The 26,262-nt window shown below is 46.1% G+C and overlaps 2 protein-coding genes across 11 annotated transcripts in view; one reads left to right on the forward strand and one right to left on the reverse strand.

Moving 5' to 3' along the window:
* LOC131193415 (zinc finger protein 665-like) overlaps positions 1-23,528 on the reverse strand; it is an 81,281-nt gene extending 57,753 nt beyond the window's left edge. The window contains exons 1-5 of one of the 5 annotated variants that reach the window (XM_058173531.1): positions 23,510-23,528; positions 16,695-16,815; positions 8,178-8,260; positions 7,363-7,489; positions 3,026-5,963 (exon numbers count right to left, since the gene is read on the reverse strand). In XM_058173531.1, the coding sequence (XP_058029514.1) occupies positions 3,190-5,963; positions 7,363-7,489; positions 8,178-8,260; positions 16,695-16,794 (3,084 nt within the window). In that variant the 5' untranslated portion in view covers positions 16,795-16,815; positions 23,510-23,528 and the 3' untranslated portion in view covers positions 3,026-3,189. Of the gene's footprint in view, positions 1-3,025; positions 5,964-7,362; positions 7,490-8,177; positions 8,261-16,694; positions 16,816-17,019; positions 17,462-23,509 lie in introns of those variants that run through there. The other 4 variants (XM_058173530.1, XM_058173528.1, XM_058173529.1 and 1 more) reach the window with 4 other exon arrangements.
* On the forward strand, positions 1,567-26,262 carry LOC131193422 (zinc finger protein 420-like). 6 transcript variants are annotated; one of them, XM_058173554.1, is made up of 5 exons: positions 10,832-10,970; positions 11,762-13,191; positions 20,855-20,937; positions 23,211-23,337; positions 23,533-26,262. In XM_058173554.1, exons 3-5 carry the CDS (start codon positions 20,863-20,865, stop codon positions 25,821-25,823), a joined length of 2,493 nt encoding a protein of 830 aa, XP_058029537.1. In that variant the 5' UTR covers positions 10,832-10,970; positions 11,762-13,191; positions 20,855-20,862; the 3' UTR covers positions 25,824-26,262. The 6 variants fall into 6 exon arrangements, with proteins under 6 accessions (XP_058029535.1, XP_058029537.1, XP_058029536.1 ...); XM_058173551.1 differs by lacking the exons at positions 10,832-10,970; positions 11,762-13,191 and adding exons at positions 17,549-17,680; positions 17,902-18,022; XM_058173552.1 differs by lacking the exons at positions 10,832-10,970; positions 11,762-13,191 and adding an exon at positions 1,567-1,663.

Here is a 26,262-nt window from a genome sequence, read left to right on the forward strand (position 1 = left end):
CACCCCTGGGCTGAACCCACCAGTGGCTGTCCGCGCAGCTCGCCCTCCCATCCCAGTCACTCCTCACCTGGCAAGGGAAGGCGGGGAATAGAGATTCACTTCATATTCCAGAGTGGGAGCTGGATCTCACGGCTTGTTCTTCCAGCCCTTGTTGGTGCTCCTGCACCTCGGTCTCCCCAGCTTGAGTTCCTCTCAGCCCCAAGATACTGGCTGACCCATGAGAAAGAGTGGGAGAGAGAGAGAAAGAGGGGGAGAAAAAGAGAGAGAAGGGGGGAGAGAGAGGGGAGAAAGAGAGAGAGAAAGAGGGGGATAAAGAGAGAGAGGGACAGAAAGAAAAAGGAGAGAGAGAGAGAAAGGTGGGGAGAGAGAAAGAGAATGAGAGAGAGGGGAGAGACAGAAGGGGGAGAGAGAGAAAGGGGGGAGAGAGAAAGAGAATGAGAGAAAGAGAGGGGGAGAGAGAAAGAGAGAAAGGAGGAGAGAAAGAGAGATGACAGAATGAATGGGAGAAAGAGAGAGGGGAGAGAATGAGAGGGGAGAGAGAAAAGGGGTGAGAAAGAGAATGAGAAAGAGATAGAGGAGAGAGAAGAGGGGAAGAGAGAGAAATTGGGGTAGAGAGAGGAGAGAGAGAAAGAGTGGGAGAGAGAGAAAGAGGGGAGAGGGAAGAGAATGAGAGAGAAAGGGGACGAGAAAGAGAGAGAGAATGAGTGGGAGGGAGAGAGAGGGGAGAGAGAAAGGGAAGAGAAAGAGAGGGGGAGACAGAGGAAAGGGGAGAGAGAGAAAGAGGGGAGAGAGAGAAAGAGGGGAGAGAGAAAGAGATTGAGAGAGAATGAGTGGGAGAGAGAAAGAAGAGAGGTGGGAGAATGAGCGAGAAAGGGGAGAGAGAAGGGGACAGAGAAAGACAGGGAGGAGAAAGAGAATGAGAGAGAAGAGGGCAAGAGAGAAAGAGAAAGAGGGGAGAAAGAAGAGAGAGAAGGGGAGAGAAAGAGATGACAGAATGAGTGGGAAAGGGGGGGAGAGAATGAGAGAGAAAGAGAGGGGGGAGAGGGGGAGAAAGAGAGAGGAGGGACAGTGTCTGAAGGACCCCATCCTGTCACTAGGAGTCCAGGCGCTTCAGCAAGCGACGCTCTGGATTCGTATTAGGGGTCCCCGGGAATTAAAATTATGGACTTGGTGGTCCCTGAAGTTCAAAGGGTTGGGGACCCCTGCGCTAAATAGAATAACGGAGTTTGCAGGACCCTTGGAGACAACAAGGTCCCCCCAACCTTTATTCTGTTCAAGGGCGATTCCTTCCTAACTTTGCTGCTCCGCTTCCCTTCCCTCCCCTCCTCCCCTCCCTCTCTCCCCTCTTTCCCTGACTGCCTGGGGCAAAGAAGCAACGGACTCGCTGCCCAGCTGAGCATCCCACCCAGAGTGGGGGGAGGGCAGGCAGGGAGACCCCCGAGTGGGCGGCGCTCTCCGCCCTTTAGAGAATGGGAGGAGCTGGACGGGGAGGGGAGGCGCTACAAGCACTTCCTGGCTGGGGTCGTTCCGGGGAGGGGGATCCACGTGCGAGGCCAGGAAGAAGGAAGCTTAGCTGGCAGGGCTGCCAGGAAAGCGGGCATCTCTTTTCCTGCGCGCATCTCTTGGACCGAGGAACAGAGCCGCCTTTCCCTGCGGGCGCCAGGTAAGAAGCTCCCTCCCTCCCTCCCTCCCTCATTTCCTTTTTCCCACCTGGGGAAATGCTTGGAGAGGAGACCCTTCAATGCAGCTTCTTCGGGGGCTGCTAAAATCCCTCCTGCAGTCCCCACTTTCTCCTTGGGGAGATTATTAATATTATTCTTTGCTGGCCCTTCCTGATCGTTTCCCGTCACTTTCTTTTCTCTGCGGCTGTTTCAGATCCAGGAGGCTTGGAGTTCAGTGGGGGGGGGGGAGAAAGAGGGGCGATCCCTCCCGTGATCTGTTGTTTCGGGGAGTTGCTCAAGTTGCTAAAGGGCCTCTGGTGTCTCAGCAGACTAAGTCTGTCTGTTATTAACACAGCTGCTTGCAATTACTGCAAGTTCAAGTCCCACCAGGCCCAAGGTTGACTCAGCCTTCCATCCTTTAAGGTAGGTAAAATGAGGACCCAGATTGTTGGGGGCAATAAAGTTGACTTTGTATATAATATACAAATGGATGAAGACTATTGCTTAACACAGTGTAAGCTGCCCTGTGTCTTCAGAGAAGGGCGGGATATAAATTCAAAAAAAAAAAAAAGTGGAGCCGCCTCCGGAGAGAGCATCGGGTAAAGGCTCCTTCTGATGCCTTTGAATCTCTTTGCCCTCGTTGCTTTCATCCCTCAATTCGTTTTCATTCTTCAACTGAACTGCGTTTTTAAAGTCATGGGTGCATTTAAAAAGGTATCGCCCTTTTCCTATGGGCCACTTGTTCTCAACCTTGGCAACTTTGGGATATGTGGATTTCAGCTCCCAGAATTTCCCAGGCATGTTGAAGTCCACATATCTTACAGACGCCAAGGTTGATAAACATTTAATAAACAATTAATATCCTATCTCAGTGAAGAAATCAGTTAAGGTAAAGGTAAAGGTTCCCCTCGCACATATGTGTTAGTCATTCCCGACTCTAGGGGGCGGTGCTCATCTCCGTTCCAAAGCCGAAGAGCCAGCGCTGTCCGAAGACATCTCCGTGGTCATGTGGCTGGCATGACTCAACGCCAAACGCACATGGAACGCTGTTACCTTCCCACCAAAAGTGTTCCCTATTTTTTCTACTTGCATTTTTATATGCTTTCGAAACTGCGAGGTTGGCAGAAGCTGGGACTAGTAACGGGAGCTCACCCCGTTACACGGCAGTACTAGGGATTCGAACCGCCAAACTGCCAACCTTTTGATCGACAAGCTCAGCTGTCTTAGCCCTTGAGCCACTGCATGCCTCCTAGAAATCAGTTAAAGCCAACCAATTTTAGATGGTGCAGACACAACACCAACCGTCCAGTGTTTATTTTTGAAAAAAAAACTTGAAAAAAGGTTTTTGAAAAAAACCTTGAGCCTTGTATTGGTTCAATATTTTATTTTTAATGGATCAAAAAGTTCTGCCATTCTGGCTTCGGAAGCCCTTCCAATACTCCAATACTCCAAGGTTTTCTACAGAGACTCCTGGAACGCTTCTAGGGGCATTAAGCAAATGTTGAGAATCAACACAAACCAATTCAGGTCATCTTTTCCTGCTGTGCGTTTTCTTATGTTGATTAAGGTTACTAATGGTTCTGAATTTCTTTCCACACTCCACACACTGATATGGTTTCTCCCCAGTGTGGAGCCTTTTGTGACGAGAGAGAGACCCCAAATCAGCAAAGCATTTGTCACATTCGGTGCACTTGTAAGGCTTTTCACCCATGTGGGTCCTTTTATGGATATTCAGATTACTTCTTTGATTGAAGCACTTCCCACACTCGGTGCATTGATACGGTTTCTGTCCACTGTGGATTCTTCTATGGGATGTTAAGTTGCTAGAATTACCGAAGCTCTTTCCACACTCCAGGCATTTGTACGGTTTCTCCCCTGTGTGGGTCCGTTCGTGGGCATGAAGGCCACTAGAACTGGCAAAGCGCTTTCCACACTGCAGGCATTGAAAGGGCTTCTCCCCTGTGTGGATTCTGTGATGGGAAGTAAGGTGTGAAGAGTAATGGAAGCTCTTTCCACACTCCATGCATCGAAATAGTTTTTCTCCTGTGTGGATCCTCTCGTGTGCCTTAAGATAACCTTTTTGACTGAAGCTCTTTCCACAGTGCAGGCATTTATAAGGTTTCTCCCCTGTATGCATCCTATTATGTAAGGTTAGAGTACCACTTGTGGTGAAGCTTTTTCCACGCTCCAAACATTCATAAGGTTTCTCCCCTGTGTGGATCCTCATGTGGGAGATAAGCCTGCAACTCACATTATAACATTTTCCACACTCCAGGCATTTATAGGGTTTCTCCCCTGAGTGAAGCCTTCTATGGATCCTGAGTGAATTATTATGTCTAAAGGTTTTTCCGCACTCATGACACATGTATGGTTTCTCCCCAGTGTGGATCCTCTTGTGGATACGAAGGCAACTACTTATTCTGAAACTCATGCCACACTCTGTGCACTTACAGGGTTTCTCCCCTGTGTGAATCCTTTTATGGATCCTCAGTTCTCGAGAATCCCTGAAGCATTTTCCACACTCCTGGCACTGATATGGTTTCTCCCCAGTGTGGGTTCTACTATGTACAATATATGATTTTTTTTCATTGAAGTTCTTTCCACACGTGCGGCATTCATATGGTTTCTCCCCAGTGTGGAGCCTTTTGTGGGAAATGAGGGATCTCGAACTGGTGAAGCATTTGTCGCATTCGGTGCACTTGTAAGGCTTTTCACCTGTGTGGGTCCTTTTATGGAGAGTAAGATTACTTGGCTTATGGAAGCTCTTTCCACACTCCAGGCATTTGTACGGTTTCTCCCCTGTGTGAATCCTCTTATGGAAAGTAAGGGCGCTGGAGGTCCTAAAGCATTTTCCACACTCTGTGCATTTACACGGCTTCTCTCCGGTGTGGATCCTCTTATGTAAATTTAACTTGCTTTTTTCGGTGAAGCTCTTTCCACACACAGTGCAATGATATGACTTTTCCCCTGTATGGATCCTATTATGGGAGGTGAGGTTACTTGCATAGCGGAAGCTCTTTCCACACTCCAGGCATTTGTACAGTTTCTCCCCTGTGTGGGTCCGTTTGTGGGCATGAAGGCCACTAGAACTGGCAAAGTGCTTTCCACACTGCAGGCATTGAAAGGGCTTCTCCCCTGTGTGGATTCTGTGATGGACATTAAGGAACGCTGAAGTACGGAAGCTCTTTCCACACTGCATGCATTGAAATGGTTTTTCTCCCGTGTGGATCGTCTTGTGTGACTTAAGATGAACTTTTTGACTGAAGCTCTTTCCACAGTGCAGGCATTTATATGGTCTCTCCCCTTTATGCATCCTATTATGTAAGGTTAGAGTACCACTTGTGGTGAAGCTTTTTACACGCTCCAAACATTCATAAGGTTTCTCCCCTGTGTGGATCCTCTTATGGAAAGTAAGGACATCGGAGGTTCTGAAGCATTTTCCACACTCTGTGCATTTACACGGCTTCTCTCCAGTGTGGATCCTCTTATGTAAATTGAAATGGCCTTTTTGGGTGAAGTTCTTTCCACACACTGTGCAATGATACGGCTTTTCCCCTGTATGGATCCTATTATGGTAAGTGAGCTTACTTGGAAAGCAGAAGCTCTTCCCACATTCCAGGCATTTACATGATTTCTTCCCAATGGGGCATTTTTTCTGGGAATTCGGTTCCCTGCGCCCAGTAAACCTCGTTCTACCTTCCCTGCGTTGATGCAACTTCTCCTCTCTGTGGAGGCTTTGATGGGAAGTAAGGGAGGCGCTGCTTCCGAAGCTGTTTCCCCTATTAATGCATTGATGCTGCTTCCTCTCTTCGTGGACCTTCTTATGTGAATTAAGGTGACTTTTCTGCCTGAAGGTCCTTCCACAATCCAGACATTTGTGTGGATTCTCTGCTTTGTGAATCTTTTTATGCAATGCAAGAGAGCGGCTTGTACTGAAGCTTTCTGCACAATCCGTACATTTGTATATTTCCCCTCCTTCTTGTGTTCTTTCATGTAAAGGAGGAAGAAGGCTCCTTCTGAAGCATTGCCTGCTTTCATCTTGTTTCTCTCCAGTAGGAGAGAATCCATCTCGGAGTGTTTTCCCACACCTTGAACACACTTCTTTTTCTTGGCAATCATCCGTGTCCAATAAGAGATTGGTATCTGCAGAAGGTAAAGCAGAGCAATTCTCCAGCTCAACCGTTAATTGGTTTTCCTCCAAACTTTGCTTTCCATACATTTTGTCTACAAGTTCCTTTTTTTCTTTTGGCAAAGGTGTTGCTGCCTCTTGGCCAGAATCCTCCATCTCCCATCCGTCACCTGCTTGCAACAGAAAGAATAGAAAAGTTAACACAAACTTAAGTGCAAAAGGGATCAAGCACCGTTACTGTGTTTGAACAATATCAAACTTCCTCCCAACCTCCATTTGTTCCAAACATGGTGCTATGCTTGGTATTAAAGTAATATAAGTTTTGGCCTTTGGGTCTCTCTTGTTCTCAATGGTACAGAATAAAAACCTGAAGATTTTGGATAAGATCACTGAACCTTTTGTGGGAGGGTTTCATATTTAGTTTCACGGCAGCAGAAGGGACAGGTAAAAGTGGCCTATGTTCGTTCATTTTTTTCGTTCCTTCGTTCCTTCATTAATATATTGGCTTCTCAGCTTGCCATAGGGAAACCCTGGATAGCTTATGATATTAAAAGGACAAAAAGTACATAAAACCTATACACAATAAAGTAAAATATTATAAAAATAGAAATACTCAGTCCTAACTAAAAATTAATAAACCTAGTGGTTTAATTTTAATCTGAGAAGGTAGAAATTTTGAGGGGCTTGGACCTGGAGCTGAGCTTCAGGCTCATATCCATGAAGAGGTTTTCCCTTGAAGAAAACTGGTTGTCACTCTGGTGTGTTCATTCATCTTTATCCCACAGGTGCTTCCCGCCCACCTTGAAGACGTGGTCATTGGCATTGTTTCGGACCAGATGACTGCAAGAAATATCAATCCTTCCATTCTCCACCATTCAGTCAGACCTGAAGAAGCTTCTTGGATGAGAAATGAAATGTCTTCAGGCAAAGACGAAGAAAGTCCAGGTGCCGTTTGAAAAAGCTCCTCTGGGCCACCAAGACATGGATGACTGAGAATCTTCATAAACATTAATTCATCTTTAGTGGTTCCTGCATTTAAAGGTAGCACTACAAAAAGGGAAGCATTGGAGAAAATGGGAGGGGATACGGTTGGAAGATCCCATCTGCAGAGGACCTGGCAGATCAGACAGATCACTTCTCTAGTAGTTACATCCTGATGATCAACCCGTGGAGTGGACTCTTATTGGGCTCTTAAGTGCGATCATGAATCTGTCAGGGAATTGCGCAGCAGGTGTCCAAAAAGGTCAGAGATGCGGACACAAGCTCCTAGTTTTATGTCAATTAATATATTTTACATCAATATTTACAGTAAACGAGACAGTCAGGCTAACAGGAGCATCATGAGGTTAACCTACAGCATCACCATGAGGTAAAATTACCAAGCCCACAGAGGAAAAAAGGCGGGAAACAGGACACTCCCCCTTTACACTCACACTAACCAATCACAGCAGAGACTGCCTCATGCAGGGGACAGCTCTCTCCAACCAATCAGCTGTAACTGAGTGTTCTGATTCCTTCTACAATTCCACTGTTCCAGCTACTAAATTTCAATAGCTTAACAGAATCCCTTACCTAAGGAAGCCATGTTCCTCCTGGTTTCCAGCATGACCTCCCGGTACAGGGCTTTTTGCTCAGAATCCAGCAGGGCCCACTCCTCCACGGAGAAAAACACAGCTACATCCTCAAACGATATCAATTCCTGACACAGGGAGGGGGAAAAAACACAATGTATTCGATGAGCATTCCTAACAATGAACACTTCAATGAATAACTTTCAAGTCCTCTTCTTGATGAACATATTCCACCTGCAGAGTTTCCAAGTAGGGAAGATTTGAATCTTCTCTAGAGAAACTTTCCAAAAACATAAAGTGCAAAGAGCCTCTGGCTAGAGATACATCTAGGTAATGCATTATTGGTTTGGCCAATTCCTTAGGAGCAGCAAGCCCATCTTCCTTTGCTTTCCACTGATGGGCTAGAGCTTGGATGTCTTGGCCCAATCCAACATTGAGTTAATTTTACCCCATGCAATGAGCCAATGAATCAGGCCAAATCAAGGAAGGTGGGGTTCAACATTTAATTTCTGTGTAAAAGTAAACCTTGGGTTTTACTTTTTACTTTGAGGTTTCGTGTGAAGTATTAGTAGTGCTTTTATAAAGCCTTATTAAGGCCATACCTGGAGTACTACATCCAGTTTTGGTCACCATGTTACAAAAAGATGTGGAGACTTTGGAAAAAGTGCAGAGAAGAGGAAACTAAGATAATTAAAGAAGCTGAAGAAGCTTCTTGGATGAGAAGCAAAATGTCTTCAAAGACAAAAACAAGAAAGTCTAGTTGCCTCCTGAAAAAGCACCTTTGGGACATTTTAAGGGAGGGGAGAATCCTCCTACCTGACTTGGAAGTTGAACAGCTCTTAATCCTCTGCTACAAAGAACCGAGGTTCCAGGAGATGAAGGCAAGGCCATCAGAGTGTCTAGGAGTGGGGGAAAAAACAGCAAAGGAATAATTGGCTATCAAACATCCTAACCATATTCTAGAAGCTACAGTGCTGAAGGGTGATTCTACATATCTTTATGCTAACTAGGGAATCCGTTTATTTGGATACTTTGCAGACAGAACAACAATACATGGAAGCTGCTAACATTGGGTGAGAGGAAAACCGAAAGGTGTGGAAAGACCAAGGAATGGATTCAGAGGCAGATTATCTCAGCCATGAATTTACGCATTAAAGCACCACAGAACTTCACTCTGGAGGCCTCAAGTAGATCCCATCCCATATCCAGGGAGCTGTGCTGAGTTGTTAATCAGAAATACTAGGTCTGGCCTGGCACAAACAAAGAGAGTCCAATTCTCTCCGAGTCACACATATGCTGGTAGTCCTCGAATTAGAGCCACTCATTTAGTGACTGTTCGAAGTTACAACAGCACTGAAAAAAATGACAGGATTGTTTTGCACACTTAAGACCATTGGCAGCATCCCCATGGTCACAGGATCAAAATTCAGACAGTTGCCAAGAACTGTCTCATATTGGTGGGCATAGCAGGGTAATCATGTGACTGGGTGGGTGTGGCCAACTTGATGTCACTCACGTCAAAGGTTGATGTCCCTGTCTATTTATTTACTACTACTGAACATCCAAAATATACTATTAAATCCTATGTATATATGCCATATGTGTACATACATATTACATAGTATAGCGTGTATAGGCACACAAAAAGATACATTATCTTATATATATATAAGATATATATATATATATATGTATCTATCTATCTATATATATATATAGATACATATATATATGTATATATATATATACACTGTATGTACATACACACACACACACACCCCTCTTCTAAAACTATACACATTGAACCTCACTTACTACATTTGGAAAAACACACCTAGAGTCCACTTTCTGCCACACATTTAACTATAACTTCTGTACATTTAGAATATTACACACACTTCAGATGTTCTTCCCTAACTTGCGCATGACTGTTAGAGCCAGGAGAGATCATGGATTGAGTAAAATGTGGTGAAACTCACTTAGCAACGCTCTTGCTTAGCAACCAAAATTTTGGACTCAATTCTGGTCATAAGACAAGGACTATCTCTGCCTTCCTCTGCATGGCAGCCTTGTCCTAGTAAACTCCTTCTCCTTTCTGGCAATTTTTCTCTCTGTTAGAGGCACCAAAATAATCCAGACGATAGAAGGTTTCCTGCTGGAGCAGTGGGTTGGACTAGATGGCCTCTAAGGTTCCTTCCAGCCCCAGATTGCTGTCCTGTTTCAAAGCGTCTTTGAAGCCAAGTCTATTGCCAGGGTTTGTGGTCCTTCCTTCCTCTTCCCTCTCTCTCTTTCCTCTCTCTCCCTTCCTCTTTCTTTCTTTCTTCCTTTCCCTTTTTCTTTCCCTCTTTCTTTCTCCCTCCCTCCCTTTCTTTCTCTTTCTCTCTCTCTCCCTCCTTCCCTCTCTCCCTCCTTCCCTCTCTCTCCCTCTTTCTTTCTCATCCTCCCTCCCTTCTATATTTATTTCTTTCTCTTCCTCCCTCCCTTTCTCTTTCTTTCTCTTCCACTCTCTCTCTCCCTCCTTCCTTCCCTCTCTCTCCCCCTTTCTTTCTCTCTCCCTCCCTCCTTTCTTTCTCTCTCTTCCTCCCTCCCACTATCTCTCTTTCTCTCTCCGTTCTTTCTCTCTCCCTCCCTCCTCTCTCTCTCTCCCCCTCTTTCTTTCTCTCTTTCTCTCTCCCTCCCTTTCTTTCTTTCTTTCCCTCTTTCTCTCTCCCTCCCTTTTTTCTTTCTTCCTCTCCCTCCTTTTTCTCTTTCTTTCTCTCTCTCTCTCTCTCTTTCTCCCTCCCTCTCTCCGTGCAGAAGGACCGAACCTTGGCCACGCCAAGCCAAAAGCCTGCAGTCCTTTGGCACATCGGGACTTCGGGTGAGCAGTAGCTTCCCCAGCCCCTCACCCCCCCAACCCTTCCGCAACTCAGCTTTTCTTGCGCAAGCAAGAGGTTCTACCCCTGCGAAAACTCTCTCGGAGTTGGCACTTCTCTTGGCTGCACCCGCCACACCCGCTGGCTCCTTTTGCACGGCTCCCTTCCCCGGTTTCCTGAGCAGATCCGGGTCGGGGGAGGGAGAGGTGGGCTACGCGGAGCTCCCGCCACCTTCCTCCGAGATGCTGCCCGCCTTCCTCCCGCCCTCCCCTCAGGGGCCGGTGCCAGCCGGTACCTGCCGCTGAGAAGGATCCGGTCTTTGAGGCTCCATTCCGGCGCCAGCCACCACAGGCTGTGGATGGAAGCGGCGAAGAGAGCCGGGAAGAAGACCAAGCCCAGGGCCAGAGTCTGCCACATCCCAACAGGCCGCCGGCTTGGCTCTGCTCCGCCCGGCCTCCAGGAGCTCCCAGAGCCTCTCGCTCGGCGCTCGCCCCCCCCGGCGGGGCAAGAGGCAGGGATGCCCTCCGGAACCAGCCACTCCCCGCAGCCCAACGCCCACCCCGGCCAGCTGTTTGAGCGAAGGGGAGCAGCGCTGTGTGCGCCTCCCGGATCAGCGCAGCCCCCGAGGGCCCCCCTCCGCGGAAACCCCCTGACGCTTCAGAAGGGCAGCCCCCGCTCAAGTGTCACCTCATGACGGCGCGCTTGCCCTTCACGTCGGCTCCGGCGTAGCAAGCGACCTCCAGCTGAGCAGCAAGTGAGTGAGGCAGAGAAAGAGCAAGGGAGGCGGCAGGGGTGTATGGCTCCTTTAAGACTTCTGGACTTCAACTCCCAGAGTTCCTCAGCCAGCAAAGCTCTGGGAGTTGATTGGTCCACAAGTCTTAAAGGAGGCAAGTTTGAAGATGCCTGGAGGCAGTGGGGCAGCAGCGGGAGGGGGGGGGCGGTGGCAGTGGCGGCGGCAGAGGTGGTGGCAGGGCGGCAACAAACATGGCGGCCAGGGCAAGCAACCGGCCACCGGTTTGGGGACGTGGCAAGCCATCTTTTACTACCGGTTCTGCGAACTACTAAATATTTTTACTATCGGTTGTCAGCCTCCACTCCAAGCTTCCCTCTATTTGTGTTACATGTGTGCAATTTGTATTCAGTAGTTAGATTGCAGTGTCAGTATGTTAATGTAAAATAGCCATGAACCTAAGATGTATACTATCCTATTCAGATTAGCAGAAGAGGGCCCTTTAAGAGTGTCATCTGACATAAAAGGAAGGGAGGGGGCAGCAAATGTTTGAATCAGCATAAACGGCAGACACGCGGGCTTTCCAACGTACCCTGCATTCCTGAGATAAAAAACTGCTGGAGACCTTCGGAAGAAGATTATCACAGGGGGCGAGAAGGAGCTGGCATTGGACCAGGCCTGCCTGACCATTTGTGGGAAGGAGGGACTAACGAGGGGATATAGGATGTTAGCCATATTCTGTCTCAGATCCAACTTTACACTGCTGTTGTCCGGATGTATTTAGTAAAAGTACTTTTCTTTATTTCCAAATGAAGTCAAGGTGTATTCTTTCCTAAATATAATCAGAGGCAGCCTGACATTAAATTGGATCTCACACCATGTCGACCAACCAGGATTTAAACCTAAATACCCCGGCGGTCGAAATGAAAACTTTGATGGGAAGACAGCCAGCTGCTGAACTGGAGGAGCCGCCCGGAGGTATTTCTTCTGTTAGTTTTAACCCTGAACTGGAGGATTGCAGAGCCCGGTGGATGGAACAATTGCAGCTGGAAGAAAAAGGGCTTCCTTCTGGAGTGACTAAAAGGAAAAAGGGGAAGGTCAGACTTTCAGATTGGAAACAAGAGCAGGAAATCTGAGACAGGCTCCAGTTGGACGAGGCATTGCATCTTTACCGTGAGGTGAAAGTAAGGCAAGCAGCCCGCCAGAGGTATGAATCCCCTATTCGGTCCTCCAGGGGGAGGGAGAAGAGGATGAAGAAATTGCCAGGGGAGCAACTGGGGGAGTTTCCCAATGCGTAGGGGATTTTGGAAGAACCAGAACCAGAAATCCCCTTCCCAGAGGCAGCTGAGTCTGATGGAGGGCGTACTCCACCTGCTGGCCAAGTAAGGTTGCGCAGAGGAAGGAAAAAGCCTAAAATTCCCCCCATATCTGGAAAATTCAATGGAGATGCCAAGGAGTTCCTGGCGTTAGTGAATAACCATACGATGGACTGGGGGAAAGAATATTGGTCGCAGGCGGCGCAGGTTAGAGCTGTGACCCAAAACTGGAAACTGGAAGAGCAGCTGCGTGGTTTGTGTCGTTATACAGCGGGCACTCCCCCTTACTGCAAAACTATGAGCATTTTATGACTACACTGAAGAGGAGGTTCAAGGACCCCCTGGCAGAGCAGAAGGCCAAAGGCCGGATGAAAACCATCAGGCAAGGGAGGAGACCAGTGGCTGACTACAACCAGGAGTTCAGTGATCTGGTTCCCTTGATGAGAGGATGGTCGGAGGTGACCCTTGTGGACATTTACAAAGATGGCCTGAATGGAGATCTGTATACACTATGCCGGACACGGGCCTCTCCAACCACATTGTACGGCTGGCATACCCTGGCAGCGGAGATGGAAATCGAGCTGGCAAAGGATCGCAGTCGAGCAGAGCGCACTGGAAGGCAAACCCCCGCCCATTTCTCTAGAGGCCCTCCAAAGGACGCCCTTACTACGGAGAGTGGGAGGCAACGTTCCACCGCTTGCTTCAGATGTGGAAAAGAAGGCCACCGAGCAGCTGAGTGCCGAGTGAAGCTGGTGTCGAAGACAACCCCTGGTGGTGGAAAGGAACCAGGCAAGCCAACTAAGAAGGCGCGAGAGCCGGCAAAGGCAGGAGTAGGCGTCACCAAGAAGGCCACTCCCATCAAGGAGCGTGGAACGCTGACTGAGTCCGATGACAGCGAAACCACATCCAATTCCGATGAAGACCTTTTGGTGAGTTGGAAAAGGGGCCCCTTGACAATCCTGGTCAAACTGCATGTCCGTTCCTCGGGGAATAAAGGTGAAATGTTAGCGCTCCTAGACTCCGGGTGTACCAGGTGCATCATCAGCCCCGAGATAGTAGAGAAAATGGAACTAAAACTAAAAACCTTGAGTCGGCCTATAGCTTTTTGCCAGTTGGATGGCTCTGTGGCAGAGGGAGGCCCCGCCCACTTTGTTACGGAACCCATAGAAATGATGATGGGAGACCATCGGGAGGTCCTAAATTTTATAGTAGCCCCAGGAATGGACCAACCTCTGCTGCTAGGCCTCTCATGGCTCCGAAAATGGAACCCACGTATTAACTGGAAGACGGGGGTTCTACGTTTTCGCTCTAAAGCGCCAAAAGTGAAAAAAAGAGACACTAGGGACGAGCCTGCCGTGCCCCATGACGTGATGGAGCAATGACGGAACAGATAGAAGGGGAGGAAAAAATCCCCAAAGTATATTGGGACTTAGGAGAAGTATTTAGTGAAAAAGCTTCCGATGCTCGACCCTCCCCCATAGGCCTACTGACTGTGCAATAGACATACTCCCAGGGGTAAAGCTCCCAAAAGGGTCCTTGAGTGGCGCAGACTGCTAAGACAGTCTGTTATTAACAGCAGCTGCTTGCAATTACTGTAGGTTCAAGTCCCACCAGGCCCAAGGTTGACTCAGCCTTCCATCCTTTATAAGGTAGGTAAAATGAGGACTCAGATTGTTGGGGGCAATAAGTTGACTTTGTATATAATATACAAATGGATGAAGACTATTGCTTGACATAGTGTAAGCCGCCCTGAGTCTTCAGAGAAGAGCGGGATATAAATGCAAATAAATAAATAAAAAAACCCCAAAAGCTTACCCCATGACCCAAAAGGAATTGGGGGAACTACGTAAATTTATTGACAAAAATTTAGAGCGGGGTTTCATTCAACCGGCTAGACCTCGGGTGGCAGCACCAGTGACCAGAGAACCGGTAGCAACCCACCACTGCTTCTATCATATGTGGTGGGTCTCTCTGAAAGCTAGGAATTTTTGGCATCAGATAAAACGATGGCTGGAAAAGATGTTAAATCAAAAAATAGATTCAAAGCCAGAACTCTTTCTATTGGGCATCCCAAAGGATAAATACAGTATAATAAAGGAACAATGTACTTAATGTTGCATATATTAACGGCAGCAAGACTGGTCTTTGCACAAAATTGGAAGAGTAAAGAGATACATAGACCCTGAAGAAGAGATAATAAATAAGATACTGGCTTGCACAGAAATGGACAGGTTGACTCTAGAACTCGAAGACAAGGGTGAAACGAAATTGTAAATCAAGGAATACGTGTACTCAGATTTGGACAAAGGTAGGTCCTCCCATAAGGCTGGGAAAGAGCTTGCATATTTTTTTCAGCACGCTTCTATAGTTTACTTAGTTACCCAAGCGGGAAATACAGCTGCCTGTCTGACAGTAAGACGTAATAAGGAAAGTACCCAGGTAGCTATGCCCACATCCTGTAGCAATGAATTTTTAACAAGCCTGCTGTGGTTTGCATATCATCCTTCCCCACACACCTCCTTTATTTCAGCCATTTCAGAAAACAGAATAACAGAGGTCTTCTAACCCCTATACCACAGGTTTCAAACTCGCCACGTCACGTGACATTTCAATTTTTTTTCCCTTCGTGGATCTGGGTTGAGCCTGGCCTCCCTCTGATGCATCCGGCCCGGGGACTGCCGGTTTGACACCCCTGCGATAACATTTCAGACAAATGGTTGTCCAATCACTTCTGGAAAACCTCCAGATTTGGAGCAACTTCTGGAGACAAGTTGTTCTCTCAGAAAATTTCTCCTTACTTCTAAGTTGCTTTTCTCCTTGATTACTTTCCCCCCATTCCTTTTTACCCTGCCTTCAGGTGCTTTGGAAAACAGGTTGACTCCGGTGGAGGGATTCAAATAATTTAACAATGGTTCTCTGCCCTAATGACCAGCTGGGTAGGCGTGGCTCAGTGGTCATGTGACCGTGTGGGTGTGGCCAACTCAACGTCACTAACGATGATGGCTGCTTCACCTTAGCTGTTACAATGTAATAAGGGTTAACCAGAGAGGCAGTTTCTGTAAGAAGGGCGATAAAGATTAGGCTAGAAACACCACCAGAATGTTTCCTTCCAGCCTTCCTTACAGGATTAGCCCTGTAAAGTGGAAAAAGAACAAAATGAGATTTCTTCCAACAACCGATTCTCCGAACTGCTTCAAAAAGTTAACAACCGGTTCTCCCGAATAGGTGCGAACTGGCTGAATCCCACCACTGGTTGACTCCCTCTTCCTTGTGGCAACCTCTCAAATACTGGAATATTGGTATCACGTCAGTCCTAGTCCTTCTTTTCATTAAACGAGTGTGAGGGGAAACTCATTATAATGTCGGCCTTTGCTTCTTGATAGCTGCCTATTGACCTGATATTTCTTGGCAACATTTTTTGTACTCAATATTAATCTGTATAATCTGTTTAAACTCATTGTATTCAATACTAATGATGTGTCCATTAGAAAGTTGTAACCTGCAAGTATGTTGAAATAGTATGTCTCAATACTGTTGGTAGGAGAAGTTTGCAGAGTGAGGCGAGCTGAGATAAAGGAAAAAAGAGGAACTATCAGGCTATAAAGCACGTAAAAATAACGATGTTGTGACATTGTGGTTAGAGGAAGAGAAAACTGCCTCAGTTGCTGTGACAAGGTGGCAGAATTTTGAAAGTCTTGTGCTTTGTGGTATATAATAATGGCATGTTGGACAGTGAGCCAGCCTCAAGCCTTACTTTTTGACTGCATGTCCGATTGACCTTCATTGCAAGGTAGCTGTTGTGTAAGTACTTGCTGTTTGTCATAATTTGAAATTCAATGAACCACTTAGGATCCTTAATAAATTATTATCCTTAATAAAGGATCCTAAGTGAGACGCCCTGGGGTGATCTGTCTGTTCAATTTCTTACAAGTGCAACTATGCTCAGAATCAGTTTTTTTCCCCTGACACCCAATTCCAGCAACCGTTCTTGATGTGTTTAAGTCTCTACTCCCCTAATCATCTTTGTTGCTCTTTTCTGCACTCTTGATCATCACAATCCTGACCCACATAATATTCACTCTCCCCATCAGATAATGAGAGAAAGCAAAACTATTTCCACAGCTGGGATGTGCCCTGCCTCTAGCAATGTTTCTCGACCTTAGCAGTTTTCAAATACATGGACATCAGGTTCCAGAATTCCCCAGCCAGCCATCCTATGCTGGCCGGAGATTTCTGGGAGTGGAAGTCCACAGATCTCAAAAGTCACCAAGGCTGAGACAGGCTGGCCTATCGGAAAAGGGTGAGACCTTTTTAAATGGACACAAGACTTTAAAAACGCAGTTAAATTGAACAATGAAAAGGAATTCAGGAATGAAATTCACTCGGGCAAAGTCAATCCTGAGGATTCAAGGGCATCAGCAGGAGCCTTTACCTGATGCTCCCTCCTGAGGTGGCTCGTCCTGAGCAACGCCCCGAAACAACGGCTCCTGGGGGGGATCGCCCCCGGTCCCTCCGGCCGCCTGAGCATCCATTGAACCCCAAACCTTCTGGCTCTGAAACAGCAGCAGAGAAAAGGAAGTGACGGGAAACGATCAGGAAGGGCCGGCAGAACAATCTCCCCGAGGAGAAGGTGGGGGCTGCAGGAGCGATCTTAGCGGCGCCCCAAGAAGCTGCCTTGAAGGGTCTCCTGTCCGAGCATTTCCCCAGGTGGGAAAAAGGAAGGAAGGAAGGAAGGAAGGAAGGAAGGAGCTTCTTACTTGACGCCCGCAGGGAATGGCGGCTCTGTTCCTCGGTCCAAGAGATGCGCGCAGCCCCGCCGGCTAAGTTTCCTTCCTTCCAGGCCTCGCACATGGATCCCCCTCCCCGGAACGACCCCAGCCAGGAAGTGCTTGTAGCTCCTCCCCTCTCCGTCCAGCTCCTCCCATTCTCTGGGGGTCTCCCTGCTCCGAAGCCCGGGGACGGGAGGAGGGGAGGGAAGGGGATGCGGAGCAGCAAAGTTAGAAGGGAATCTCCCTTGAAGAGAAAAACAGAGTTTGCAGGACCCTTGGAGACAATCAGGTCCCCCCAACCCTTATTCTGCTCAAGGGCGATTCCTTCCCAACTTTGCTGCTCCGCTTCCCTTCCCTCCCCTCCCTCTCTCCCCTCTTTCTCTGACTGCCTGGGGCAAAGAAGCAACGGACTCGATGCCCAGCTGAGCATCCCACCCGGAGGGGGGGGCAGGCAGGGAGACCCCCGAGTGGGCGGCGCTCTCCGCCCTTTAGAGAATGGGAGGAGCTGGACGGAGAGGGGAGGAGCTACAAGCACTTCCTGGCTGGGGTCGTTCCGGGGAGGGGGATCCATGTGCGACGCCTGGAAGGAAGGCAGCTACGCGCATCTCTTGGACCGAGAAACAGAGCCGCCTTTCCCTGCGGGCGCCTCGTAAGAAGCTCCCTCCCTTCTTCCTTTTCCTTCCTTCCTTCCTTCCTTTTTCCCACCTGGGGAAATGCTCGGACAGGAGACCCTTCAATGCAGCTTCTTTGGGGGCTGCTAAAATCCCTCCTGCAGTCCCCACTTTCTCCTTGGGGAGATTATTAGTATTATTCTTTGCTGGCCCTTCCTGATCGTTTCCCGTCACTTCCTTTTCTCTGCGGCCGTTTCAGATCCAGGAGGCTTGGAGTTCAATGGCTGCGAAAGCGGCGGAGAGAAAAGGGGGCGATCCCTCCCGGGATCTGTTGTTTCGGGGAGTTGGTCAAGAGGAGCCGCCTCCGGAGAGAGCATCGGGTAAAGGCTCCTTCTGAAGTTGTTAGATGCTAAGTTAATTGGTTTGGAAATGATGGAAAATAGAATGGGAGAGGGGAAGAATGTTTAAGATGTGAATAGAATAGAATAGAATAGAATTTTATTGGCCAAGTGTGATTGGACACACAAGGAATTTGTCTTGGTGCATATGCTCTCAGTGTACATAAAAGAAAAGATACGTTCATCAAGGTACAACATTTACAACACAATTGATGATCAATATATCAATATAAATCATAAGGATTGCCAGCAACAAGTTATAGTCATACAGTCATAAGTGGAAAGAGATTGGTGATGGGAACTATGAAACGATTAATAGTAGTGCAGATTCAGTAAATAGTCTGACAGTGTTGAGGGAATTATTTGTTTAGCAGAGTGATGGCCTTCGGGGAAAAAACTGTTCTTGTGTCTAGTTGTTCTGGTGTGCAGTGCTCTATAGCGTCGTTTTGAGGGTAGGAGTTGAAACAGTTTATGTCCAGGATGCGAGGGATCTGCAAATATTTTCACGGCCCTCTTCTTGATTCGTGCAGTATACAGGTCCTCAATGGAATATAATGATTATGGTTAATTTTTGGAATTGATATGTTTAGGATATAAATTATAGGATTTTTGTTATTTGCTATTCGTATGGTATAAATCTATGGGATGATATTATTCATTGTGAAGGATGGAAAGTGAAATTTATGAATTTAGATAATGTGGATGTAATGATTTTAACTGCTTACTGTTATATTGGGGATGAATACTATATTTGAGAGATCTTATTAGAAATGATATTTGATTGATGGAGTAGTATTGGAAGATTGGATATTAAATCTTATGATAATTGAAGAAATATATAAGTGATGAAAATTTGAATTTGAAAAGCTGGATTGTAAATTAAGAAATGGACTTATGAAATTTGAAGGAATATACAAGTGGTTGAAAAAAAAATTGAACTTTAGAAGATGGACTAATTTTTAAAATGGACTGTAAGAAGAACGGACATTAAATGTTATGGCAATTGAAGAAATATATAAGTGATAAAAATTTGAGTTCGAGAAGATGGACAGTAATTTGAGAAATGGACTTATGAAATTTGAAGGAATATACAAGTGGAAAAAAATTGAATTTGAGAAGATGAATTAATTTTAAGATTGGACTGTAAGAAGAAGTAATATGTGAAGTTGGTATTGCTTCTCTTCTTTTTTTTTTTAATTATTCTTTCCTAACTTTTTATTTTTATTGTGAGGGGATCTAAAGTTTTAAATTTTTAAAGGTGGGAGGTTATGTATATTTTGTTTACGTTAGATTGTGATTGTTGGTCATAATACCCGGTATTTGCTCTGGGAAGTTTGGGGGGGGAAGGGGGAGGAGGGGGGAAAGGGGGGGAAAATGATACATGGATTGATTATTAATGTACAGTAATTTTTGAAGATATGAAATTAAAATTTTTTAAATGATATTGGGGATGCTCGACTGCCATTTCAGGAAGAAAAGGAGAGAGGAGTAGAAGGAGGGAAGAAAGTAGGTAGGAATGAGTAGAGAAGGAGGAGGGGAATAAGAAGGTTAGATAGGGTGGAAGAAGGGAGGAGTGGAGAAGGAGGAGAGGAAGTAGTAAAGTGAAGGAGATGAAGGATGTGAAAGTAGTAGAGAGTAGAGAGGGAGGTTGTGTAGAAAGGAAGTGGCAATCGGGCAAGCCTGAATCAGTAATAAATAAAAATTAATGATTAATGATGGATAATAGTTTGTACATAAATATGATGTTTGAAAATGGAAATAAAAATTATTTATACAAAAAAAAGAGGAGCCGCCTCGGGAGAGAGCATCGGGTAAAGGCTCCTTCTGAAGCCTTTGAATCTCTTTGCCCTCGTTGCTTTCAGCCCTCGATTCCTTTTCATTCTTCAATTGAACTGCGTTTTTAAAGTCATGGGTGCATTTAAAAAGGTATCGCCCTTTTCCTATGGGCCGTTGGTTCTCAATCTTGGCAACTTTGGGATATGTGGATTTCAGCTCCCAGAATTTCCCAGGCATGTTGAAGTCCACATATCTTACAGCTTCCCAGATTGAGAAACTTTGCTTCAGGTCACGGGTGGGGAACTAAGGTGCTTTTAGGACTGGTGGACTTCAACTCCCAGACTGGTGGACTTCAACTCCCAGAATTCCTAAATCAGCTGCCTCAGGAATTCTGGGAGTTGAAGTCCCCCATTCCTAAAAGGGCCCCTAGTTCCCCACTTTTGTAGTAGGCTTTTCCAACAGGCAAGTCCCAGCTGTGAAAAGAATTTCTATCTGATAAAGGAAGGTGAACATTATAGAAAGATAGAAGAACATACATAGAGTTGGAAGGGACCTTGGCGGTCTTCTAGTCCTACCCCCTGCTTGAGGAGGAGGAGTCCACATACTATTTGAGGGAGGGAGCTGTCCAGTCTCTTCTTAAAAGCCTCCAGTGAGGGAGCAGCTTAGTCAGGATTCCGATGATCAATATTCTTACCCTGAAGTGACTGAAATAAAGACCTATGTCTCATATCTGGGAAAGGGTGAGAGAGAAACCACAACAGGCTTGCTAAAAATCCTTATTGCTACAGGAATTCGCCGTGGCTACTTTGGTACCTTCCTTACTGTATCTACTGTCAATAAAACAGCTGAATTTCCTGTTGATGTCACTTAAATACAAAAGCATTAAAGAAATCCTTCTAGGTCTTTCCAAGCCTTCGTCCAAATCTGAGTCCTTGACACTAGTTAGCCTAGAAATAAACTAAAATCAGCCTTTTCATTGTACACTCAAGAATATCATTAGGATGTTTGATAGCAAATGCTGTTTTTTTCCACTCCTAGACTCTCTCATGGCCTCGTCTTCATCTCCTGGAACCTCAGTTCTTTGTAATGGAGGATTAACGGCGGTTGAGCTTCCAATGCAGGTAGAAAGATTCTCCCCTCACCTCCCCAAATGTGCCAATCTCCCAATAACAGAATAACACAGTTGGAAGGGAATTTGGAAATTTTCTAGTCCAACCCTGTTTCAAGCAGGAGACCCTATACCAGTGGTGGCGAACCTATGGCACGAGTGCATACAGAGCCCTCTCGGTGGGCACGCCAGCTGTCGCCCCAGCTCAACTCCGCCATTCATGGGCATGTGCCTCCCACTGTCCAGCTATCTTTGGGTCTCTGACACACTTGCACAGGGTCAGGAGGCATGCACCTCTTCGGGGGGTCGGGCACATGTGCAGGTATGCATGAGCAGGGGACATGCATGGATTGCATTTTGAGATTAGCACATGTGACTCAATGCCCCGAAACACTGGCCCGGCCTGGCTGCACCAATGCTCTGTGTCGTAATGGGCTCCAGGAGGAGGAAGGGACGTCGATTGTGAAAGGCACTAAATTTAAGTGTGCTGCGCAAGGTGCTGCAAGAGCAGTGAGCAGGCCATGGAGGCGGCAAGAGAAGTGGCATCAACCGCAGCCAGGCCAGTATCTCGGGGCAGAGAGCAAGTTATGCGTCTTCCTGAGTGATCGAGGTGCGCAGAGCACCAACAAGGGCCGGAAGAAGAGGCAAGTACAGGGGAGCTTCGCTCCCACTCTGGAATATGGAGCGAGTCTCTATCCACTGCCATCACCCTTACTTTAGTTTAGTTTACTTTATTGTCATTGCACCTCGTATAATGAACTTAAATGCCATCTTCGGTGTACATTAGAACTATAAAAATAAAACCCAGACATATATCCTTCACATTCCATACAATTGAATTGAAAACCCCTTATATCACATTAATATTTCCCTGTACAATAGAGTTCATATATAGTTACTGCTCTGGGATAGAAGCTGTTTTCAGCCTACTTGTCCTTGTTTTTATTATCCTGTATCGTCTTCCAGATGGTAATAGTTCAAAAAAAGGGTCCCCACAATAAGATGGATCTTTATGAATGTTTTGAACTTCCATAAGGCGGCGGAAGCTATAAAGCTCTTCCAAAGAGGGGAGAGGGCAACCAATGATCCTCAGGGCAATGATTTTATTTTTATTTATTTATTAATCAAACTTCTATACCGCCCTTCTCCCGAAGGACTCAAGGCGGTGTACAGCCTTCATTTAAAACAGTTAATATACATATTAAAATAACAATTAAAAAGCTTATTCAATAAAAGGCCAAATTAAAACCGTCAATTGACCATATAAAATACCCAATAAAATTACCATTAAAAGTTTAAAATTTAAAATTTAGAATTTAAAAAATCAGGCCAGTCCCGCTTGTATAAATAAATAAGTTTTCAGTTCCCGGCGGAAAGTCCGAAGGTCAGGCAATTGGCGTAAACCGGGGGGAAGTTCGTTCCAGAGAGTAGGTGCTCCCACAGAGAAGGACCTTCCCCTGGGGGCCGCCAGCCGACACTGCTTGGCGGACGGCACCCTGAGAAGACCCTCTCTGTGAGAGCGTACGGGTCGGTGGGAGGCATGTGGAAACAGCAGGCGGTCCCGTAAGTACCCGGGCCCTAAGCCATGATGTTGACCCTCTGGAGTGCTGTCCTATCTGCTGTTGTGCAATTGGCAAACCATACACAGGTGCAGTAAGCTAAAATAGTCTCCATGGTGCAGCGGTAGACGGTCACCACCAGTTTCTCATTCAGTTGTTGTTTCCTGAGAAGTCTCAGGTAGCATAATCTCTGCTGGGCCCTTTTGACCAGGGCTGCAATGCGAGTGCCCCAGGTCCTCTTTTATGATAACATCCAGAACTTGAAAATGGTCACTTGCTCCACTCTGCCTCCATTCATAAGCAAGGGATGGATGTCTGATCTATTCCTTCTGTAGTCCACTATAAGCTGTTTGATCTTATTGGTGTTGAGGACCAAGTTATTGTCTCCACACACAGGTAAATCGAAAACATCATGCAGAAGACACAGAAGGATAAAAGGAGGGAAAGAAGGGAAACGCCCCCTTTATACTTACGGCAACCAATCAGAGCATAGATTGCATCATGCATGAGTCAGCACACTCTGACTACTCAATTACAATTGTGTTGTGCCCTATTGTACACTTTACTGTTCCAGCTACTAAATTCAATATCCTACATGCTTGTTTGCCCTACTTGGAAATTCTACAGTTTGTTCATTAAGAAAACGACTCGCATGTAATTCATTGAAGTGTTCATTGTTAGGAATATTCATGGGATATGTTGTGTTTTTTTCCTCTCCCTGTGTCAGGAATTGATATCGCTTGAGGATGTAGCTGTGGTTTTCTCCGTGGAGGAGTGGGCCCTGCTGGATTCTGAGCAAAAAGCCCTGTACCAGGAGGTCATGCAGGAAACCAAGAGGAACTTGGCCTCCTTAGGTAAGGGATTCTGTTAAGATCTTGAAATTTAGTAGCCAAAGGTCAAATCTTATATCAGCTTAATAACAAGGATAGCATCATCTTTTGAACCAAGGGGAGTTGGGAAGAATCTTGATATTCTTCAAATACAGCAACGGTGCTTGATCCCTTTTGCACCTAAGTTTGTGTTAACTTTTCTATTCTTTCTGTTCCAAGCAGGTGACGGATGGGAGATGGAGGATTCTGGCCAAGAGGCAGCAGCACATTTCCCAAAAGAGAAAAAGGAAGTTGCAGAAAAAATGTATGGAAAGCAAAGTTTGGAGGAAAACCAATTAATGGTTGAGCTGGAGAACTGCACTAGTTTACCTTCTGCAGATACCAATGTCTTATTGGACACAGATGATTGCCAAGAAAAAGGAGAATGTTCAAGGTGTGGGAAAATGCTCCGAGATGAAGTTGGATTATGTGACTGTTGCCAAAGGCCTACTGGAGAGAAACAAGATGAAAGCAGGCAACACTTCAGAAGGACCCTTCCTCCTCCTTTACATGAAAGAAGACAAGAAGGAGGGGAAATATACAAATGTACGGATTGTGCAGAAAGCTTCAGTACAAGCCTCTCTCTTGCATTGCATAAAAATATTCACAAAGCAGAGAATCCACACAAATGTCTGGATTGTGGAAGAACCTTCAGGCAGAAAAATCATGTTAGTTCATATAAGAAGGTCCACGAAGAGAAGAAGCAGCATCAATGTATTAATTGGGGAAACAGCTTCGGAAGCAGCACCTCCCTTACTTCCCATCAAAGCATCCACAGAGAGGAGAGGTTGCATCAATGCAGGGAGGGTAGAATGAGGTTTCCTGGGAGCAGGGAACCGAATTCCCAGAAAAAAAGCCCCACTGAGAAGAAATCATATAAATGCCTGGAATGTGGGAAGAGCTTCTGCTCTCCAAGTAAGCTCACTTACCATAATAGGATCCATACAGGGGAAAAGCCGTATCATTGCACAGTGTGTGGAAAGAGCTTCACCCGAAAAGGCTATTTCAATTTACATAATAGGATCCATACTGGAGAGAAGCCATATCATTGCATTTTGTGTGGAAAGAGCTTCACCCTAAAAGGCCATTTTAATTTACATAATAGGATCCACACTGGAGAGAAACCATTTCAGTGCCAGGAGTGTGGAAAATGCTTCAGGACCTCCAGTAACCTTACTTGCCATAAGAAGATTCACACAGGGGAGAAACCCTATGAATGCTTGGAGTGTGGAAAAAGCTTCAATAGACATGGTGCTCTAACCTTACATAATCGGAGGCATAAAGGGGAGAAACCTTATAAATGCCTGCACTGTGGAAAGAGCTTCAGTGAAAAAGGTAGTCTAAAGTCACACGAGAGGATCCACACAGGGGAAAAACCATTTCAATGCACGGAGTGTGGAAAGAGCTTCCGTACTTCAACAAGCCTTACTTCCCATCACAGAATCCACACGGGGGAGAAGCCCTTTCAGTGCCTGCAGTGTGGAAAGTGCTTCAGTCACCCAAGTAGTCTTACTCTCCATAAAAGGAGCCACACGGGTGAAAAGCCTTACAAGTGCATCGAATGTGGCAAATGCTTCGCTCAATTGGGGCATCTCTCTTGCCACAAAAGGCTCCACACTGGGGAGAAACCATATGAATGCAGCACATGTGGAAAGAGCTTCAATGAAAAAAAAAGCTATATCATACATAGCAGAACCCACACTGGGGAGAAACCATTTCAGTGCCAGGAGTGTGGAAAACGCTTCAGGGATTCTGGAGCACTGACGAACCATAAAAGGGTTCACACAGGGGAGAAACCCTATAAGTGCACAGAGTGTGACATGAGTTTCCGTCAGTCTAGTAACCTTGGTACCCACAAGAGGATCCACACTGGGGAGAAGCCGTATACATGTCATGAGTGTGGAAAAAGCTTTAGACATAATGATACACTCAGAAGCCATAGAACGCTTCACTCAGGGAAGAAACCTTATAAATGCCTAGAGTGTGGAAAATGTTTTAGTATGAGTGGCCACCTTACCTCCCACCATAGGCTCCACACAGGAGAGAAGCCATTTAAATGCATCGTGAGTGGAAAGAGTTTTCGAGAAGGGAAGAATCTTACACTCCATAAAAGAATCTACACAGGGGAGAAACCTTATAAATGCCTGGAGTGTGGAAAATGTTATAATCAGAGTGGCAGTCTTACCTCCCACATGAGGATCCACACAGGAGAGAAGCCATTTAAATGCATCGTGTGTGGAAAGAGTTTTCGAGAAGGGAAGAAGCTTACACTCCATAAAAGAATCCACACAGGGGAGAAACCCTATAAATGCCTGGAGTGTGGAAAATGTTATAATCAGAGTGGCAATCTTTCCTCCCACATGAGGATCCACACAGGGGAGAAGCCGTATCAGTGTGTGGAATGTGGAAAGAAATTCAGAACCGGTAGTAACCTTACTCAACATAAGAAAACGCACAGCAGGAAAAGATGACCTGAATTGGTTTGTGTTGACTCTCAACATTTGCTTAACGCCCCTAGAAGTGTTCCAGGAGAATCTGTAGAAACCCTTGGAGTATTGGAAGGGCTTCCGAAGCAGGAGAAGCTTTTTGATTCATTAAAAATAAGAGTTGGCTTGTATAACTAGGAACTAACTTTTGGACATTAGATCTTTGTGCTAGAGTCAAATAGAATAGAAATTGAATAGAAATAATAATAGAGTGGGATGGCGCTCCGCGTTAGAAGATCGGAAAAGTCAGTGAAACAGTATAAATCACTGTTCACTGACCTTAGCATACCCCTTGGGCAAAAGGGGGTGTGCAGAGCTGTGGGGGAGTGGTAGATCTCTCCAGGGGGTTTGCTCTTAAGAGTGAATTTTTCTGGATTGGAGTCCCATCGAACCTCATTGTACTCCGACTTCAAACGTGCTCCTG

This window comes from Ahaetulla prasina, chromosome 2, assembly GCF_028640845.1.
Source record: "Ahaetulla prasina isolate Xishuangbanna chromosome 2, ASM2864084v1, whole genome shotgun sequence".
Taxonomy (NCBI): Eukaryota; Metazoa; Chordata; class Lepidosauria; order Squamata; family Colubridae; genus Ahaetulla; species Ahaetulla prasina.